At 42.5% G+C, this 21,806-nt stretch overlaps 1 protein-coding gene across 1 annotated transcript; it reads right to left on the reverse strand.

Moving 5' to 3' along the window:
- Positions 1-12,920: 12,920 nt before the first annotated feature.
- LOC140393796 (RNA-binding protein 15-like) lies at positions 12,921-21,047 on the reverse strand. Its single transcript, XM_072480240.1, has one exon. The coding sequence runs from the start codon at positions 20,287-20,289 to the stop codon at positions 17,818-17,820; it is 2,472 nt and encodes an 823-aa protein (XP_072336341.1). The 5' UTR covers positions 20,290-21,047; the 3' UTR covers positions 12,921-17,817.
- Positions 21,048-21,806: the final 759 nt, after the last annotated feature.

Genomic DNA, 21,806 nt, shown 5'->3' on the forward strand with positions numbered 1-21,806 from the left:
TGCATGCTCGTTCCCCATATCCCTCAATTCCCTGAGATAGTCTGTCTATCCCAGCCTGAAATGTATTCAATGAGTATTTTTCTTATTCCCTGACTTGTCCGATTAGAATAGTGCAGCCCTGGAGGTTTGGAAAGATCTATATTTAACACAGCTATTCAATTGGCAGACAATTCCTAAATCAGAACACCAAGATCTGCTGGTTTCAGCAAGTTGAATTACGTGCAAATTAACAGAAGCATATATTCAAACTTTAGATGCATTGCTCGCCCTCCCTCCCAAGCCCCACATATTCCAGTGTACACACGGAGACCTACAAAGATTAAAAGCTCAGGTATGCCAGCTATAATGATGTGCAGAAATCCATACAGAACGGCGTAAAGTAGCTAAATATCAATGCAAATCTGCTTGTCCCATTTGCAAATTGAAATACAAAACGTAACGGGAGCTGCATTTCGACTTCAAATCAGCACCCTTTTCATTAGGCTGGACCTACTGATTTTAACAATAGACCAATGAATGCTGCCTCAGCACAGCAGCGTCAATCAGGAAGCTGTCTGTATAAGCTATTGTCCACCGCACATCCGCATTTACAAGAGGAATAGGAAATGGATTTTTAGATCTTATCCTTTCTTCCACCCCCCCCCCCCCCCCCCAAGCTCTTCTCCCTCCTGGACCAGTTAATTATGTTGTCTCCAAATCTTGAGAAAGGAATTTTCACCGAAACTCTTTTGTCAGAATAGCAAAACAAAGCAACAACGAACTTCAATATTCACCATAAAGCTACCATCTATAACTGTGCCAATTCACTGCTGTTGTTGATTGTTCTTTTTAAGAAATGAATCATGTCCAATCTATTAAATTGATACTACTACACAAGTGCTTTGAATTTTCTTCACTTCCTTTAGAACTATATATACACTGACTACACAAGTCCAAATTGCTCTATCGTGGTGGTGATAATGTCCATCACACCAACTCCTAACTGGATTAATTCTTTCTTCCTCGGACCCAAAAATCTCACGTTTATAGGGCATACTTTTGTCTTAAATTTCTTTTCATTCACAAAACCAAACTTAGGGTGGAAACAAAAATCAGAGGTGGTGGAAGATGAACAAAATCAATGATTTGGAAAGGAAATTGGATGAATATGGAGGAAATGACGCTGCAGAGCCACAGGGCTAGAGCAAGGGAGTGACACGGGGAGTGGCAGCATTGTTCTGCAGGGAGCCAGCATGGTCTTCTGTGCTGTAAAGGACTCTGGCTAATGGTTAAGCAACACTCTTCTTTTCAAATTTGATTCAATCCTACATCTTGACCCCTTCCCCAAGAACTGAAAAAATATGGATTATTTTCATGCTACAAAGCCAATTATAAACCAAAACCAGCAGACAGTTTGCTATGTTGATTAAAAATCCATCCAAACTTCCCCTTTACACTGTAGGCCTTCAAGCCACACTGCATTCACTGCTCTAAAAAGCAATTTTACATTGCAGTATTGCAGCCCTCATCTCCCTTGGTCAGATGCGACACTTACCATTAACCAGGCCCAGCTAGAACCAACTGCACTGCTGGTCCAGAATATAGAAATTAATGTGCTCTAGAGTGAAGACTGCAGATAAATATGGAGTCTCCTGCTTAGAAGTTCAAACTGCAGGGAATTATGAATTCATAGGCTAAGGGACAGATCAGGGCTGTGGGATTATTTCTAGAATGCTCTAGCAAAAATTTGGCACAGACATCAAGTCAAACTGCCTCCAGTGTCATAAACTTTGAAGACTTTCCACAAAAGTACTCAACATTTGACACAATTTTGAGCACGAGGTATATGGAAAACTTGCATCTTAAATCAGAAACAATCTACCTTTCCTCCTTTCTAGGCTATCTATATCGGCTCTCCATGCACTAAGTCAACATTTCAGCCACACCTAGTTTGCTATACAATGTCAGAGGCGCCAGTTTTAGTCCCTTTTAATTTTTTTTTCCGTTCTTGGGATGTGGGAGTCGCTGGCTGGGCCAGCACTTATTGCCCATCCCCAATTGCCCTTGAACTGCGTGGCTTGCTAGACCATTTCAGTGGTGGACAGTTAAGAGTCAACCACGTTGATGTATAGGTCTGGAGTCATATGTAGGCCAGGCAAGGACGGCAGATTTCCTTCCCTAAAGGACATTAGTGAACCAGATGGGTACTTACGGCACATCGGCAATGGTTTCATTCCACATTTTTGTATTGAATTCAAATTTCACCATCTGCCATGGTGGGATTCGAGCCCAGAGCATTACCCTGGGTCTCCGAATTACGGATCCAGTGACAATACCAGTGGACCACTGCCTCCCCTGCGGAATGGTGGCACAGTGGTTAGCACTGCTGCCTCACAGCTCCAGGGTCCCAGGTTCAATTCCGGCCTGGGGTTACGGTCTGTGTGGAGTTTGCACTTTCTCCCAGTGTCTGTGTGGGTTTCCTCCGGGTGCTCCGCTTTCCTCCCACAGTCCAAAGATGTGCAGGTTAGGTAGATTGGCCACGATAAATTGTCCCTCAAGTGTCCAAAAAGGTTAGGTGGGGTTACTGGGTTACAGAGAGAGGGTGGTGTGGTCTTAATTAGGGTGCTCTTTCCAAGGGCCGGTGCAGACATGGGCCGAATGGCCTCCTTCTGTACTGTAAATTCTAAAAAATTTCTATGAATAGTCCACTATTCAATTTAATCATGACTGATTTGATCCTCAACTTCATTTTCTTGCTTTATTCCTTATTCCTCAATACACTTTACTGAAACAAAAAATATACTCATTCTTGGAAGCTCCAATTGTCACCGAGTACCCATTGACTAGTGGAGAGACAAAGTTCCAGATTTACACTGCCTTTTCTATGAAAAAGTGCTTCTTAATTTCACTTCCGAATGGTCTAGCCCCAATTTGCAGATGTGCCCTCGCATTCTCGATTCCCCCACCAGAGCAAAATTTCCGTGTATCAAAATCTTGTAACATTTTTAAAATCTTGATTAAATCAGCAGTTTCCTAAATTCAAGGTAATGCTAGCCCTTATCCTCAATTTAACCCTTTTAAGCCCATGTGTCTCAGCTCCAAAATTGATTAATAATAAATCTTTATTAGTGTCACAAGTAGGCTGGCATTAACATTGCAATGAAGTTACTGTGAAATTCCCCTAGTCACCACACTCCGGCACCTGTTCGGGTACACTAGGGAGAATTTAGAATTTCCAATTCACCTAACAAGCCTTTCATGAGTTGTGGGAGGAAACCGGAGCACCTGGAGGACACCCACGCAGACACGGAATGAACATAGATTCCGTACAGACAGTGACCCAAGCCGGGAATCGAACCCAGGTCCCTGGCACTGTGAAGCAACAGTGCTAGTCACGGTGCTACTATGCTGCCCTACACTTGACACATCCTGATAAGGAAGTCCATCTACCACACTTTTACACAATTAATCTGTCACTGCCCCTTTAAAACGTTATCCCCCATCTACACACATACCATGTCTAACTGTATCATCTGCAAACCTGGGATAGTTTTTACCATATATATTGGCACAGCAGTTCAATGTTTTGGAGGATCTTAACACTTATAGTTATATCACAATGGGAATATGTTAAATTGCCAGGTAATTGTCTGTCATGAAGAAATATGAGCAACTTAAAGACTTCCATTTACATAGCACCCTTTATTATTATCTCCGGCTGTCCCAAAGCACTTTATACAGCCGGTAAAGTAAAAACAGAAAATGCTGGAAATACTCAGTGGAGCTGGGATCATCAGTGGAGAGAGATTGTTTCAGGTCAATGGCCTTTCATCAAAAACTGAGTTTATTGACCCGAAATGTTAGCTCTGTTGCTCTCTCCACAGTCGCCATCAGCTCTGCTGAACATTTTTCGCATTTACTGATTTTATTTTACAACATCTGGATTATCTTGAAGTCATTGTTTTAATGTCAGAAATATGGGCAGCCAGTTTACACACCAAACTCTCATAACAATTAATAATGACCACAATCTATCTGTTTCTGTGATGTTGGTCGAGGGATAAATAATAATAATCTTTATTAGTGTCACAAGTAGGCTTACATTAACATTGCAATGAAATTACTATGAAAATCCCCTGGTCGCCACACTGCAGTGCCTGTTGGGGTATACGGAGAGAGAATTCAGAATGTCCAATTCACCGAACAAGCACGTCTTTCAGGACATGTGGAAGGAAATCCACTCAGGCATGGGGAGAACGTGCAGACTCCGTACAGTCAGTGACCCAAGCTGGGAATCGACCTGGGACCCTGGCACTGTGAAGCAACAGTGCGAACCACTGTGCTATACCGTGTCGCCCATATTGGCCAGGGAACTGCGGATAACTCCATTTTTATTTGAAATAGGGTCACAAGGCCTTCAACATAAACTAAGGCCCTTTCTGCCCCCTCAGGTGTAACATCTCATGTGAAAAATGGCACCAAATGACACTGCTTCACAGTGCCAGGGTCCCAGGTCAATTCCCAGCTTGGGTCACTGGCTGTACTCTGATTTTCCACTGATGATCTCCTTCAATATTGCACTGGGAGTGCCAGCTTAGATTTTTGTGTTCATGCCTCTGGAGTGCAATCTGAATCCACAACCTCTGACTCAAGAGGCAGAGGTGTTCCCAACTAAGTCATGGCTGACACCCTACTGCATCCCAAGCCTGCTCAAAAGGCTCTAAGCTGCACTAGCAAAGTCCAAAAGTAGCCAGAGAGGAGTAAAGGCACAAATAGCTGAGTAGCCACTCCTTCCCAGTCCCAACTGTTAGAGGCAATTATTCATCCTGCAGTTACTCCGACAATTGAAAATTTCAGGCAGGTGTTGGCAGGTTTCTTACTGAGGGAATCATTCAGCTCAAGAGGCCACAGAACGGAAAAGGAAGAAAATACTTTAAATATTCACATAATTACATAAGACACACTTTAAAACCTAAGCCACCTTTCAAAAGTATCTGTAAGGAACACCAAATTTAGTTATTAAATTACATCCCCCATCCCATTGATAGTGAATCAGAGGTCATGGTGCTGTAGTGAAGTGAAGGAATATAATATGATCACGGAAAGAAGTTGGACAGAGAATTGCTCAGAAACAGTCAAGTAATTTGAGATTCCCAGGAAACTACTGATGCATGATTTCTTGTTTTTGAACATATTTAATGTGACTTGCTACCATTTACTGCCATAGAGATGGGCAATGTCAGCCACACTCACATTTTTGGCAAAACCTATTACAAATAATGAACGGTCTAGAAAACGTAATGGTTCAGGTAAATACAGTTACTAAAAAGTAATAGACATCAATAAGCAAAACTCTTCAATTCAGTCGAGTTGCAACTTTCACAAACAGATGTGTGTTGTGTATTCACGTTTGTTCCTAGAGTTCGATCACATAACGTGATGACATCATCGGCAGTTTGGGCAAGCTAATAGTCAGTCTATATCAACAGCCTGTAGAGAAAAAACCTTTCCAATAAAGTTCTGGTTTGTTTGTACATTTGCGGTCTGCAAACCTACCCTTTAAAAGTACCACAAAGAAAACTTGCGATGATGAGGTTGGAACCACATTGGCAGACCCCTGGGGAAGAAAAAATATATAGAAAAAATATTCTCGATCTGTGCTCAGATATCTGAATAGGATCAAGACGACAATAACTCTGCTCCACCTAAAGCTGGCAATGAAGGGGTGCCGAATAATAGTTGCAACCATCGAAGGAACTGACCAAACAAAAATTTCAGTGAAAACTGTATGGAAGAAAGCTTGCCACATGTTCAGCCCCAAAAGTTCTACAATAGTGTTCCCTCTACTGTAAGTAGCAAGTAAAGTAACAAGAATCCTGTAATAATAGTTTCTAGCTAGGGGTGTTCCAAATTTGGAAAGAAACAGGCTGAGCTCAGGGTTACCTTGTTTGACAGGAAAAAAGCGATGCAGTGCTAAAAACTTTGTGGCACATGTGCGTTTATACAAGCCTTCCTATAGTAAAATAGCAGGAGTTTTGGCACCATGGGACCGTATGATGAAAGCACCAAGCACTGGAGCTCATACACTGAAAGGTTCAAAAACTTAGTCCAGGCGAACAAACTTTCAGTGGACATAGTAGCCCTGAATTTCCTGAGCGTGATGGAGGGCAGAAAACTTCTCAACCCCCTGTGAAGTCTGGTACAAACAGAAAAAACTGGCTCAAAGACTTATGGTGAAATAGTGGAATATTGTAGGGCCACTTCTTATCAAAACCCTTGGGTCATCATTGAGAATTTAGGTTCCACAAAATGTAACCGAAGGTGAATAAATTTGTAGCTACTTCAAGAAATTAGCTGAACTCTGTATTTTGAGGTGTCTTGAATGACACCATATCAAGGTACAATGAAAAGTATTTTTCTGCGAACAGCTCAACAGATCATTAAGTACATGAAAAGAAAAGACATAATACGGCAACACAAGGTACACAATGTAACTACATAAACACCGGCATCAGGTGAAGCCTACAGGGGTGTAGTGTTAATCTATTCAGTCCATAAGAGGGTCGTTTAGGAGTCTGGTAACAGCAGGGAAGAAGCGGTTTTTGAGTCTGTTCGTGCGTGTTCTCAGATTTTTGTATCTCCTGCCTGATGGAAGAAGTTGGAATAGTGAGTAAGCCGGGTGGGAGGGGTCTTTGATTATGCTGCCCGCTTTCCCCAGGCAGCGGGAGGTGTGGATGGAGTCAATGGATGGGAGGCAGGTTCATGTGATGTGGGCTGTGTTCATGACTCTGTTTCTTGCGGTCTTGGGCCGAGCAGTTGTCATACCAGGCTGTGATGCATCCAGATAGTATGCTTTCTGTGGTGCATCTGCAAAAGCTGGTAAGAGTTATTGTGGACATGCCAAATTTCCTTAGTTTCCTGAGGAAGTATAGGCAAAAGTGGGAGTAACTGACTTGGGAGTAACGATGCAAAATGTAAGAATTATGATAAAAAGGGGCACATCAAATGTGCGTGTTGGAGAAAGAGGCAACAAGTTTCAACCAAGAATTATAAAAAGAACAGAATACATCAAATAAGAAATCAAAGATTTCATGTGATACTAAAAGGGTGCAAAAAAAAAAAAAAAAAAAAAGGATCAGAGTCATAGTCAGATAACGGTCATTCAATGTACTGGCCATTGCTGGTGGAACCAACCATTACTGGGTTGTCCTTTACTGGACAAACAACCGATGAAAATGGAGATGGACACTGGCGCACCAGTTTCATTGGTATCAAATGGTTTACCAAGAGAAACTATGACATAGAGCCTTAAAACTCTCAAAGATAACACTTAAAACCTATACCCGGGCTAAACGGACAGAATGCAGACTTGTCCCTGCACGTTAGGTCTGAGGGCTTAAGTGGGTCAGTGCAGATTCGATGGGCCGAATGGCCTCCTTCTGTACTGTATGTTCTATGTTGTTAAAGGTAACTCAGCTCCAATGAGAGAACCTGGCTGGAGACAATCAAGCAAAATATCACATCAGATCATAGGATTTACAATGCAGAGGGAGGCCATTCAGCCCATCGGGTCTGCACCGGCCCTTGGAAAGAGCACGCTACCCAAGCCCACACTTCCACCCTATCCCCGTAACCCAGTAACCCCACCTAACCTTTTTGGACACCAAAGGGCAATTTAGCATGGCCAATCCACCCAACCTGCACATCTTTGGACTGTGGGAGGAAACCGGAACATACGGAGGAAACCCACACACACACACGGGGCGAACGTGCAGACTCCGCACAGACAGTGACCCAAGCCTGGAATCGAACCTAGGACCCTGGAGCTGTGAAGCAACTGTGATAACCACTGTGCTGCCCCTGAAGATGCTGAAGCAAGGCCAACCAAAAGTCTAAAGGAACAGAAAGCACCAACCATGACACTTCAAATGGTCAGTGGATGTAGACTATTGCCTTAAGAATTACAAGTGCCCAAGTTATGGGCAGTAATTCTAGCAGAACCTGTGGATGCCAATGCTGCACACACCACTGGTCAACCAAAGGGCATAATTATATTTTGAAGTACTTAAAAATGGAAAACTTGCATTGCTGGTGAGAATCCAAGGCAGGCAATCAATAAACACTAATCTCTAATGTAGTGGCTGAACATGTGGGTTGGGAGTGGGTATATCAAAATATTTAGGCACAGGACATGAACCTTTTCATTACCCTTAAGTTCATAAAATTATGAGGGGTATAGATAGGGTGAACAGTTGGAGGCTTTTTCCCAGGGCAGAAACGACAATTACAAGGGGGCACAAGTTCAAGGGGGGGGGGGGGGGGGGGAAAGAAAAGAGGTTCAGTGGAGATGTGCGGGGATGTTTTTCCAGAGGGTGGTGGTGGCCTGGAATGCGCTGCCAAGTGAGGTGGTTGAGGCAGATATGTTAGCGACCTTTAAGACCAATTTAAATAGATAAATGAACAGACGAAGTATAGAAGGATACAGGTGGTTGGTCTAGATAGGACATGTGATCGGCGCAGGCTTGGAGGGTTGAAGGGACTATTCCTGTGCTGTACTGTTCGTTGTTCACACTTTGCAAAGACTCCACATATTGTTTCGGAACATAGTTATGCCAAATAGCAAAAACTAGATTCAGCAACAATGTATAAAGAGAAGATGAAAGTTGTTGCTCTGACGAATGCCTGGGCACAATGCCACTGGGCCAGTTGCCTACCTGGCTCATCTTCAAAACACAAGGCAGGATGATGAACTTCATCAATTGCCAAGCCCAATCTGGGTCACATCTAACATTTCCTTTTCAACAGGAGTCATTGAACAACCAACCAGGAAAAAAAACCATCTGTTTTCTTTCTCCTTCTCTACCAAGATCAACTGCAGCACCCCAAACGAAGGCAGCAAATCGCATAGAGCACAAATCAAATTGATCATCTGGTGTGCAGGTATGAGGCTTTTTAACAGGTCATAACTTTTAGCACTCAAAATCAATTCATTGTCAGACTAATGTAATTGATAAGTTGCTTATTCCACTGGTCCTCTGTCCAGTTGAATATCTAAACAAAGAAAGAGCAAAATCTATCTAACTCACTTTCGACCATCCTAGCAGTCACATATTTCTGGTTTACAATCTTAAGGAGCATCAAACCCAATCTAGCTCTCACCTCGTATTTACATGAAATATTCTACAGTAGGGCAACACGGTGACGCAGTGGTTTGCACTGCTGCTTCACAGCGCCGAGGACCCGGGTTCAATACCGGCCCCGGGTCACTGTCCGTGTGGAGTCTGCACATTTTCCCAGTGTCTGCGTGGGTCTCACCCCCCACAACCCAAAGATATGCTGGGTAGGTGGATTGGCCACGCTAAATTGCCCCTCAATTGAAAAAAAACAACTTTAAATATATGTATTCTACAAGTAATAAGAGTTGCTACATACATGACTTCATTGACACAGAGCAGACTATCGGCCAAATAGCCTACACATACTCCGGTGTCTTATGGGCTCCCAAACATGGAGCCCTGAAACCAAATTCAACCACTCAAACTTATGGCAAGTTTGGCACTTTCTGCTCTCCTGCCCAATTTTAAAATTATTATAAAGCACGGGATTGCAAATTAATGATGACAATAGTAAGGAAGAGTTACTATGCCAACAGCGAAAGGAAATGAATTGCAAACGGAAATTGCATGCTGACTGAAACTGTCCAGGTTCACCACCATTTTAGCAAACATCATCTTTTAGTCACCATCTGCTCCAGTATCTCACCCAATTAGATCAGCACTCAAATTATGCAAAACCATCTTCGTTTCACTTCCCCATACTTAGATTGTTCAACAAGAATGATCATTCCACCAGCGTAGCTGATTTGCCACCATCCCACCCTACGCCGCCCCCACACCATATTCCCATGGCCCCAAAGCCAACAGCGCCTCATTTGATCGCTCTGGCCTGGTTCGATCATAGTTCAGTGGTGAACACTGCAGAAGTAAAAATGGATGGCACATATTTCAGGTTAGAATAAGACCCTCTTGGAAGGCTAATCATATATTGGGAAAGAGGATGCGTGTGTATGTGTATTACATAAACTTTAAAGAATGGAAATCTAAAATAAGACAGAAAATACTCGAGGTACAGATTAGTCAGCTTCTGACAAAGAAAACAACAGATTAACATTTCTGATTTGTCAGAACATGGACAATGCTATCTGAAATGTTGATCTTTTTCTCTTTCAGATGCAGAGTGGCCCGATGCCCATTCCCAGGATTTTCTGTCTTACTCCAGGTAACAGTACATCCTAGATTGTCTCCCAGGTAACCAGGGCAAAAATCAACTAAATATATTTAGAGTAATAATTACAACATAATAGACAACATACTTAAAATGATGAAATCAAGTATCAATCTACTTTTCCACTACCCCAAAATATTACTGTTTTTTCTCCCCAGGATCAAGCACATCTCATTGATTAAAGTGAAGTTAAAAGCAAAGTAAATCACCTGGTGCAGTGCTCAAACATGACTCAGACTAAATTTCAAGAACATTGTGCTGCACGTTGCAAACTCAACAGTGGCTTGTTTTCTGCCTTTGATTGAGATTGGTAATTTTGTTACTAGTGATAAGATTTCATTGCTAATAATGGTGAAGATCTTTGTGGGTCACACAAGCTATTGGGCCTCTTGTGATACAGGTAGTTTAAATCATGCTGATTTACATACATCTTAAGCTGCTAATAGCAACAGCCAATAGATTTTGGATTTATCCACCAAAGGAAACTACACCACCAATAAAAGCTCTTTCCAAACCTCCTGAAGTACAAGATGACAAACTGATGAAAATTAGAAATAGGACCAAATCGTCTGGACAGCAGGTGGGGTTGGGTAGCAAAGTGCTGGGATTGGAAGGAGATGGGGGCGAGGGAATACTAGGGGTGCTAACAGACTGGGCCACAATTTATAAAACACAATGTGATGGACAATGTGACAGATTATCTAGAGAATCTGATAATCTAGCCAATGCAAAGTTTCCATTACAATTTAAGATAATGCAAGAACCATTCCAAAAGCCTCTGTACAGTGCTCTCAAAACCTGAATAGAAGCACCGTCATTGGAAATGGATGATGCGAGCATTTAACACCTTTACAAAACTTGATAAGATGATCATCCCTAAACATCAGGAAACGAATTAACAGCAATAAGCCCAAAGTATCGTTTCAGAATGGAGAGATGTCAGGTTTTCAAATGCATTTAGTTTTTTAGAAGTACAAATGCCAACATGTTGAAAACACACAACAGAAGACTGATCATCATCTGATAAGAAAGAGATTATTATTTTTGATTAGATCCTCACTTAAAATGTTCTATTTACGGTATATTTCCTTTTATATTTTATAAAAGGTTGGGCTTTTGGCTATCAAGATGAAAAATATTGGCTACTCATGGTCTGGAGATTGTTAACATTTACAAAACCGGAACCAAGTAATGAGAGAATATGATCACCTATTATAGGATGTGTTACAAACAAAATGGTGAAAGCAAGTCCAAAGAGGTTGAAATGGCGACAGGATTGAATATTCTGAGCAATGGGAGGTTGAAAGTGAATGGTTTTAGTCGGTCAATTTCCAAAATCCCATGCCTCTTTCCCAACTCCACCAGTGTTCCTTAACTTTACACACAAGATGCAACTGCAACACATCTCGAAATGGCCTCAGCCAGAAAACACCATATTCAATAAGATATATTGACTATGTTGGACATCAAACCATAGACATGCAATTTAAAAAATTATACATTACTTAAAAAAAAACCCTGATTGACATCACCAGGAGAGCTAGCAGTGTCTGCAAAACACAAAAACTACTAAACGTTTCTTGTCCACATCTTTCCAGAGACAGTTTGTGCCGAGGCAATTTAAGACAAAACATTAACATCCCAACTCAACAAGATTACTGTTGAATATTTTAATCCTACTTTAAAAACCTTACCTTGGTGCAAACACATTAATATTGATCAGTGTAAACACCTTTGTAGACCGCAAATCCATAGCATCCAATGGTGATAAAAAGTTGTCTTGCAAACGCTGTAGAGCAGGAGTGCTTTCTCCCCCATCCTTTACAAAGTGTTTAACATAGCAGCTGCGAGGGAAACTCAGACCAGACGTCTTCTGTTAGTTAACAGTGCAAGCTTATCAGCTAGCTACTGGGCAATTCTATTCGGTTTTAAAATATATAAAAGGTCTCCTAGGTCAAAACACTGGAGTCGAAAGCTCACTGATGAGTTGAGAGGCAATACAGGTATAAATAAGTTTGGGTACCTAAGACATGCACATCCATGGGGTGTGAAACTGTTACAAGCCACAACGGATCCATCAAAAAAGGCACCAGTAACATAGTAAAGAAAGTGTATTTAAACCAACTGCTAGCCCTGACGACATATCAGGTGTATAGTACCTTTTCTTCCTCTCGAAATTAAGCACTCAAATGGCACGCTTTAAAAGCTCCAGGATATGGGGGCATTGCCTTTACAATTCTAGGCAACGTTCGAGGAAAAGCTGAATATTTTTACTTTGGGGAAGCACGGAATGCCTCGATTTTTTGGTTTGGTCATGGGTAGCAAGATCGAGACTTATTTTGAAGGATTCACATTCTTCAAACACTTCAGATTTGTCGGGTCAAAAATAAATCAAAACTTTTTTTTTTATAAACTCTTTCAAGCAATTCTGGATCTTCGATTAGAACAGCATCAAGATGATCAGCCAGCGGTCAATTCTCAACATTTCAAAGTGGGGAATGCTCCCCCCCATTTCGTTTCTTGCAGGCCACTGTTAAGTTAACGGTGACGCTGACGTTTCCTCCTCAAATATCGGGGCCTTCCGAAACAAAAAGCCTCAAGTGTACACAAGGGGGTCATGTTTTTTTGCTTCATTCATCAAACTTACTCCAACGCAGTTTTTTTTCCTCAAAAGAAAACACATTTTATTGATTTTGGTTGACAACATAATCAGCTCAACGCACGTGTGTCTGTGAAAGCCCATATTCAGCTGGTTGAGCCCGAATAGCTTTTCCTTTCTCCCCCAGAAATCAGCTATACAGCACACAGCAGCAGATCATCTTTCCCCTCAAAACACAGGACCTGGTTTCACATTAGAAGATACAGGAACTTTTTATATATATTTTTTTCAAGCTGCCATTCCAGCTCTTTAAAACAAAATAACAGAAATCTTTTCCCCCTGCAACAGGCCATTCTACTTCACACAAACATTGTCTTCGGCTCGGACTAAATTCCAGCAGGAAGTCTCCTCCTCAGCTTTGCCAGCTTTGCCATTCAAATATTCTGTCACTTGGTTTTTGCAGGAAAGAAATATCAAATTAGACAAAAAATACATGCAACACCAGTTTCTTCTATATAACTAACAATAATACAGTAATTTTACACATAGCCTCAAAAAAAAATAGTTCTAAGGAAATTCAGTTGGCATGCTACTGAACAACTGCTTCTTACTAAGGCACCAAGACCCTAGATTTCTAAAACAAATTTTTGATGTAGAGTTGTCATTGTAAAAGCTGATATTTTTCTTCAAGATAAAAATCCTATGTTAAATAGTCCCTAATCAAGACTATCTGATGCAAGTCAGAAGACTTGCTTAACGATTAAGATTCTTTGCAGCTCTTCTTAATCCTCATTTACAATGGATTTCTAAAACTCTGGACCACTGACAGTTTGAAATATTTAAGACCATTTCTTTTTTTGGGATGTGGATACCTGCGCTAAAATAAGTGTGTGCCTTGGCTGCCAGAAATGGGGAGAACAATACAGAACACAGGACATTAGAAGCATTTTAGAGTAATAATGGTGTCTAGGACTTGTCCTGTTGTGATGTGAGCCTATGGAGTAATTGATCTAAGAGTAATTCAACAAAAATGTATAAACCGCTGGAACTCCATCCAAGTCAAGAGGGCAGCAACACACTGCCTAGAAAATAAAAGTGGAAGAGTGTCTCTTACAGGACACATGGCTGTGTTTCAACACCACTCTCCCAAGATCCTAGAGTCAACAATAATGAGATGTTCGACCGTGCAGTGGTACCATGTAGAACTGCATACAACATTCCCAATCTCAGCAGGAGAGGGGGAAAGAAAAGCACACAAAAAAAAAGACAAAAATATTGATCCAATGACCATTCTCGCACCTCTCATTCAACTGGTGACACTGGCCAATTCCTGGTGATGGACTGCCTGCCGGCCTTCAGAGCCACAGACTGGTGGGTAGAGGGGAGCGGTTCTAGATTAAACTAGGCAAATGGAGTAAGGCAACTACCTAAAAACTTAAAACTAAACCTATAATTGGATCCTGATTTTTTATTTGTGTAAGTGCTCCTAAGAGATCTTCCTTTCATTTCTAAGGGAAGTCACAGAATTCTTCTACTGAAAACAGAAGCTCTATGGTTTGAGCAAGCTTTAGTGCTACGGGAATGAGAAAGCCAACACCCAAAAACTCATTTGCACCTACACTCTCAGAATATTGAAGATAATCTAAATGATAAAATAACTGCAGCTTTAGTAAACCTAGTTCTTGGGACAACATGCCAACTATTCAGACATGTGCTACAGATTGATGCTTCGTACAACAGATTGCTGCTTCGTACATTTTACACTCCACCCCAGTTGTCAAAAACAAAATTGTGATTAACCAAAAATATTGGTGCTATTTTTTTTTTAAAACTTGCATTTCACAACTTAAAATTGTTCAGAACAACAGTGCACACGGACTTGCTTTAATTGGATTTCCATCCTTTACAAAAAGTGTTTTGAAAATCCCCATGCCAATTGAATTGGACTAATACGGTCCGTTACAATCACCTTCCTTTGTTTTGAGAGTCTTTATCTGGCCCCAAATCCCACAAAATGAAAGTACTTATTCTGGTTTTATCATGCATATGTACAAGTTTGTACAAAGCACACATCCAATTTCAGGAAAATAAACTGGTTATCCCCACCACCCCTTGTGGCAAAATGTGTTCCTGCGATATTAACACCTGTATTTGTTTGAATTCATTTACTTGACACTGGCATTAGCGAGGGATAGTTATAGTGGAATGCAGGCAAAACGAGTCGATAGATCAGCACATCCTAATGCCAACAGTGTTGCATTCCAATATGGAAGCCTTTCCACAAGCATGTGTGTATACATCAAGGAATTTTGGGTTTTACTTTGGAGCATCCTGCCCCTTTCTTCCCTCTCCTTAAATGCTCACATATAGTTTGCATGACACCATCAGAAACCCTTCTAAGCCCCCATGCCCTCCTTCCTCATCCCAGTGATTTAGTTTTCCCATTTTGCCCAGCCATCTTCCTACAAGATAGCCACACAGCAATTTGTGATTATCTTCACAGCATAGATAGCAACAGTTCATGTTATGGCCCACTACTTCCACCTTCTCAACAAGGGATAGGCAATAAATTCCAGCCTTGTGGTGACACCCACATGATGAGAAGTGATTTTTTTTTTTAAACCCAAAAAGGTTGCTAATTTTTAATCTCCTTAGAGCTGGGGCACAAAAGCCAATTGTCATATTCCAACTGGTGTCTTGGCTAAGGAGTTAAATCACCGCAGGCTGCCCTAAAATGGGCATTCATATTACTGGCAAGCAGGCCAGTTTTATCTTTTGTACTGTGAAACAGTTGAGTGTTCAGCTCAGTGACCTTGGGCACTGCAAACTCTGCCAACAAAAAAAAAAAAAAATTACAGACCACTACATAACTGTTTAAAAAAATACATGACCTTTGAAAGCTAGTACTGATCACCAGTGCCCCATGTCCCAGATACAATTTGGAAGAGGAGGTGGGAAAAGTACTTTCATCCAATAAATAAGCAAAACAAAAAGCTCACAACACACAGCAAGTCAGTCAGCATCTGTGGCAGGACAAAACGGTGACTGACCAGCTGAGAGTTAAGGCTTTTTTGATTTTGATTTGTATTTCAGAAAAACAGTCAGTGTGCACTTGCATATTTTCTTCCCACTGTAATATTTTTTATGTCATTTATATAATGCCTGTGTACTTGTTCAAACAGCATCTCCCATTAGTTCAAGATCATTGCAAATCAAGTAGCTTTTCATTTTGTACCATATTGAATAGTTCTTACTGTTGTCTCTATGATTAGGATCACACATTTAGAGGTATTTGTTACATTGAGAAACAACAATGTTAAAGTGTACATTTGGGGAATGTATCAGAAACAGAAATCTGAATCCTGTGTGTAAATTTTACTTGAAACTCTTGCCCAAATGCTAAACAGTAGTATTTACAGACTCCAGTAAATACTGCCTTTGTAGGACTAGCTCCAGTTTGCTTTTCACTCTCGCCAAAAGACTTAATCCAAATAAAGATATTGCCCCAAATTAAATTAGCCAGGTCATTTTAGAAACACACAGGAGATAACCGCTTGGCTGCGGGAAAAAATATGTGCCCGAACACAGCTGTCCAGCTCCAGTATCCACTTGCATTGCAAAGGATATTGTGCTATTATACAGGATAAACAGTCTATTTTTGTTCATTATCTATCCACCCTGCTTCCCAAATGTGCTGGCACTTGCTGGGCTGGGTCAATTGACCAGTCACTTTGTTGCAACCTCGTCCAGTGATCACATTTCATGCTAATGTCAACAAACTAGCTACAGAGGACCAAGCATCTGAATTTGACCCAGTCTTCGCAGGACCGGGTGGGAAACCTGGATAATGACCAAGGATATTTCCCAAATTAATGTTGGCCTTTGGTTTCTTCTGTCAACTGACAAGTTAGCCCCAAGAACAAGTACATAGGCACTTTTTAAAAACATTCACACAAGTTCATTTCAACACCGGATTCTTGACATATATAATTAAACGGTTTGTTTTTTGCATGGCATAAAAATTGACTTTACTGCCCCAATCACTGGTTCTAAAAGCTTAAACCACTCTCTTTGGGCATGTTAAACATTAAATCAAATCCAAGTGATTAAAAAGGTATTCTGAACCATCAGGCAGCAAAGACAAAGTATTATCTTACTCTGCTTCAATTTAGTTTGAGTATGACTAATGCCTAAAAGATAATAAGTGCAAAACAAAACTGCCTACAACTCTTTACAGCACATTATATAAAACAGCTTTCAAGGTGTCAGTCCTCCTGTATCTGTTACTATATTTACTAATCTAGAAAACAACTGGATTTTCCGGTTGTTTTGCCCTTCAACAAGAACATTAAAGGAGTAGCACCTTAGGACTCAATTTCCGATAGTAAATCCCACTTGAAGAAATAATCAACGACTGGCCTCTAGCATCGACAGGTAGGCATTACCTTAAACCATGCAGGAAGCAGTCAAGCTCTGTATAGTTCATGGTTTATGATCAAGTAACAGTGCTTGTGTATTGAAATGTAGTACAGAATAGTTTTTGAAAAACAGGGTGAAGAAAGGTCCATAACAAGTGGTGATTTCAAGAGCATCTTTTAAAACTGAGGACGTGGAGACAAGGATAAAGAAAGGGAAATTAAATAGGTGGGCCACCCAGCTGAAAGGCGTTAACAACTGCATACCTAATTTAGTATTACTGTGACGGAATTGGGTGTTAGGCAGGGTACTAGTTGGGGAGATTTCATAAGACAACAATAATGCTTTCTATCAATTGGTAGAAGATCTACTTTTACTAGAGGCCAGGCTCCCAGCTTAGTTTTGTTGGTGTTTGTGTAAATAAAAACGTAGGGCTCCCAGAACTCGATTAAAGCGTCTGACAGTTTGGTGAACTTTGCCCGTTTTGCATTCCGTACACATCACAATACACAGCGGTAGCACAACAAACAATTTCAATTCTAAGCTGTACCACGTACAATTATTATAACTAGACAGTCTTCTTCAGATTTGGCCAGGGCTCGAGCAGAGGTTTGCAGATACTGTTGAGAAAAATCACATGGAGGGAAAGCATGAAGCACACCAGTGTGGTCCTTCTCTTTGCTTCCTCCAACAGGCAGGCTGATGACACCAGCAGCCTGCTTTTGTTTTAGATAGGACACCAAGTTCCTCAGTGGTCTTTGTGGTGAAGTGGCTTGCTCTACAGAAGAGGTCATCCCCTCCGCATTTTCCACGTTGTTCAATGCTGGTACGGCCAACAGGACACAATAGCCATTAGTGCCTGATGCCTTGATGCGTCTTGTTACCTCATCCAATTTAGGCTGATCCAGTCGTAAGCGCTGAGTGATTTTTAACTGTGTGATTTTTCCACCAGTTGAGACATCCACTAATAAATTGGTTGCAATGCTGAGATCACCCTCAAGGAAGTGCATGTTCGTGGAGAAAGAACTATTCTTTAGAACCAGCATACCGTGCCAGGCTACATTCAACTTGCGTTCATGTTCCCGGGAACTGTCAGATGCTTTGGCATTGCCCAAGTCAGATTTAGATTTGCTCCTCATGGGACTTGCACATTCTGCAGTTCTATGTTTGCATTTATCCTTTTCATTTAAGTTTATGGTTTTAACCTCATGTTTACCACAAGGAACGTTTTCTGTGCTGTTAGAGTGATCTCTACTGGGTGAATACCGTTCATTCTTCGCATCACGGTCTGAGTCACTGTGGCGTCCGCCATCACGGCTGTTATTACCCGGACTGCGATCTGGCGAAATACAACGCCGTTTTCTCACGCGATCATTACTGGGTGAACAATCAGTGGGGCGTGTGTCTGGAGGGCCTCTCCGTTTTCTCCTTTGATCCCAATTTTGCAAAATATGGTCACGCCCACGTTCAAGAGACCAGCTATCACGGACTTCACGATCAAGATGATCAAATGGTTCGTGGCTATTCCGGTTTCTTTCCCGGACAGAAAGGACATGCCAGTCATTGCCTGGAAAAAGGTCCCTTTCTCTGTAATGCATTGGAGGAGAATTCCTTTCTCTACCCCTCAGACATTCTGCACCACGGGGAAGAAGGCCATCTCCAATCAAATCAAAATGAGGCAGAGGCAAGGCTTGTAGAAATTGTTGAGGATATCGATGTTCTGTATCTGCAAAATCAACTCTTAGCCTCCGATCTGGTCCACCCAAGGGAAAGCCACGCATCTGAGTACAAGCAGCTTGTGCAGCATCCAAGCTTTCATATTGAATATAAGCCCAATTATCTCCCTTTCTGTAGTCAATCGACCTTATGGTCCCAAAGCGATCAAATTCCCTTGCAAGACCAGCTACAGGAACCCAGGCACCCAATCCCCCAACCCACAATCGAGTGGTGGGAGTTGCTTTCCCGTAACCAATCTTGATAGGGTTTCGCCCGATCACTTTTCCTGACATTGCAATCTTTGCCCGGTGGGCCATGTCCAAGTTTTCAAATTTCAGGAAGCCATACGAATTTCCTTGCCCACGTGGTGGCCGTTTGATATCAACCTCCAAGATGACACCAAATCTTTCAAATGCAAGCAAAAGGTCATTTTGTGAAACTGAAGGGTCCAAGTTACCAATAAACAAAGTCCTATTAGCTCTTTTATCATCTTCTGGCAAGATTTCATCCTCCCTGAATGTTGTTCTGTCGAGCGTGTAAGCAGCTCGTGCCCGGCCTTCATAAAAGGCATAATCCCGCTCTCTTTCCAAATCTCTCTGGGGAGGAGGTGGTGGTGGTGGTGGCGGTGGTAACTGACGACCCAAAGAATTGCGCTGCTGAGTTCTATGCTCTCTGTAACCAAGTCCTGCAGGAGACAAAGATCTTTGCCTATGACGGTTGCCTTGAACACTTGGTGCGGAATACCCATCCAGTTCAGGGGAATAGCTTCTTCCTTTCGGAGGAGGATAAACCGTTTCAATCTTCAGAGGGCGATCATGCAGCACTAGCCTGCCCTTGGCATGCCTGGCAGCCTTGGCATCCTCAGAGTGCCTGAAATTCACCAGAGCCACTCTTTCATCCCCATCCCTGGAAATTTTCACACTAACATCCCCAAACTTCTTAAACTCGTGGAACAGCCCGTCCTCAATGGCACCATCACTCAACTGGGAACCCAAATTGCTGATCTTGAGGGTTTTGTATTCACCAGGCTGTCTCTCAGCCCTACTTGTCCTTGAGGAAGCAGAAGAAAGACTCAAGTTATTAGCAGTCCGGTTGGGAGGGTAAACATCGTAATCTCGGTTGTTGGTCCTTTTGCCGCTGACATTGCGCGTCCTTTTGGCATTGCCATGGTTCTTGGTGTTCCTGTTGATGCTGTTGTGGTTATTCCCAATTTTCCTGGGCTGCTGGTGGTGGCCACCTCGCCTATCGTCCCCCCTTTTTCCGCCGGTTTTGGGCGACACGTCTTTCTCCTTCATATTCTTTCCCTACCGCAATAATTACTCCAGGTTGCACTGAAAAGATACGAGCGAGGTTTCTCTTTAAAAAAAAAAAATTATTATATTTGTGTAAAACGCGGGTTGGATTGCGTGGATTCCTCGCCGCCGCTCCTTCACTGACGCTCCTTCATTTCCCTTCGCCTTCGGGAAAGAATCGAAACAGTCGGCGCTTTTTAATCGATACTTTACCTCAGCGATTCGGGAGATTTTCCGATTAATTTGCTCCTTTGGCGGATATTAATTGATTTGTTTTTGTCTGCCTCCCCTCCCGTTTACTTCCCGCAGATTTTCACTGACACCGAAAACCCTCTCGGTTCATCGCCGCCATTTTGTACCAAGCCCCGCCCCGGGGCCCCGGACCGATTGGTCAGGGCCTCCGGACCCTCCGCTCCGATTGGTCGCGCGGGCTATCAGTCAGCTGACATGACGGCGACGCGCCGAGCGGGCGGACCCCGGCCCAGCCGTTTCTTAAATATTAGTTACTCGTCGTAATTCCTGGATGTAGTACCGGCCGTGATTTTTATTGAGGAAATCTGGCGGAATTTCGGATTTTAAATTTTTTTTTTTAAGTCGCTTCCCGGTCGTGGTTGGGCCCAGCAAGGCCGCTCTTGACCAATCGTCTGACGGGACTTTTTAGGGGAAGCTTTTATCCTGCTGCAGAGATCAGGATTCCCACTGATTTTTAAAGAGCTGAGAGGAGTGAGGCGGGGATCGATAATCACATCCGAAAAGGCAACGCTATTCAGGCCAGAAACTCGGTTAGAATTCAAATGGCCAACCACCCCGTCCCGCCCCCTTCCCGCACTCCCATTGGCCGCTCCCCCCGCGGGGCCGGCCGCTCATTGGCGGCCGCTCACGTCAAACAGAGAAGGGAGGTCCGCCCTCTTTTACGTCATTGGTCAGCCAGGCCACTCAGGCTCACACTTCGACAGTCTTTGGGGCAGCACGGTAGTTAGTCCAAAGTCAATACTACTTTATTTACACACAGTATGATTTACTCATGCACAATAAATAACACTACAGGCTAAACTATATCACTAACACCTATACTTAACTTCGGGTGCCCACTTAGGTCCGAGGAACACTGGCCGTTGTTCGGATCTGAGGCTGTTGGGTTCGAAGAGGTAACAGGAGTTACAGCTACGGTTGTCCGTCTGGTAGCGAGCGTTGAACTTGAACTTACTTGCTTCTGGTGGTGCAGGTGGAAGGTCTCTCTGCTTGAGAGCCAAATCCAAGAGAGTGAACCTTTCGCGGGGGTTCCTTCTTATACTTGGAGGGGCTTCGCGCGCTTTTAGGCGGGCCTTAAACTTCGTCCCAATTAATTGGGCTGCTTCTTGATCATTGTCATCGATCTGAGCCAATAAAGGGGCGGGTGCCTTGATGGCTGGGCGTGTCCTAGGTGGCCATTGGCCTTGCTTTGTTTGTGTCTTCTGGTTGGGGTAGTGGCGCCGGATTGTCTGGGACAGTATCGGCTACCTGAGCACTCGTTCTATGTT

This window comes from Scyliorhinus torazame, chromosome 17 (genome assembly GCF_047496885.1).
Source record: "Scyliorhinus torazame isolate Kashiwa2021f chromosome 17, sScyTor2.1, whole genome shotgun sequence".
In the NCBI taxonomy this organism is placed as follows: Eukaryota; Metazoa; Chordata; class Chondrichthyes; order Carcharhiniformes; family Scyliorhinidae; genus Scyliorhinus; species Scyliorhinus torazame.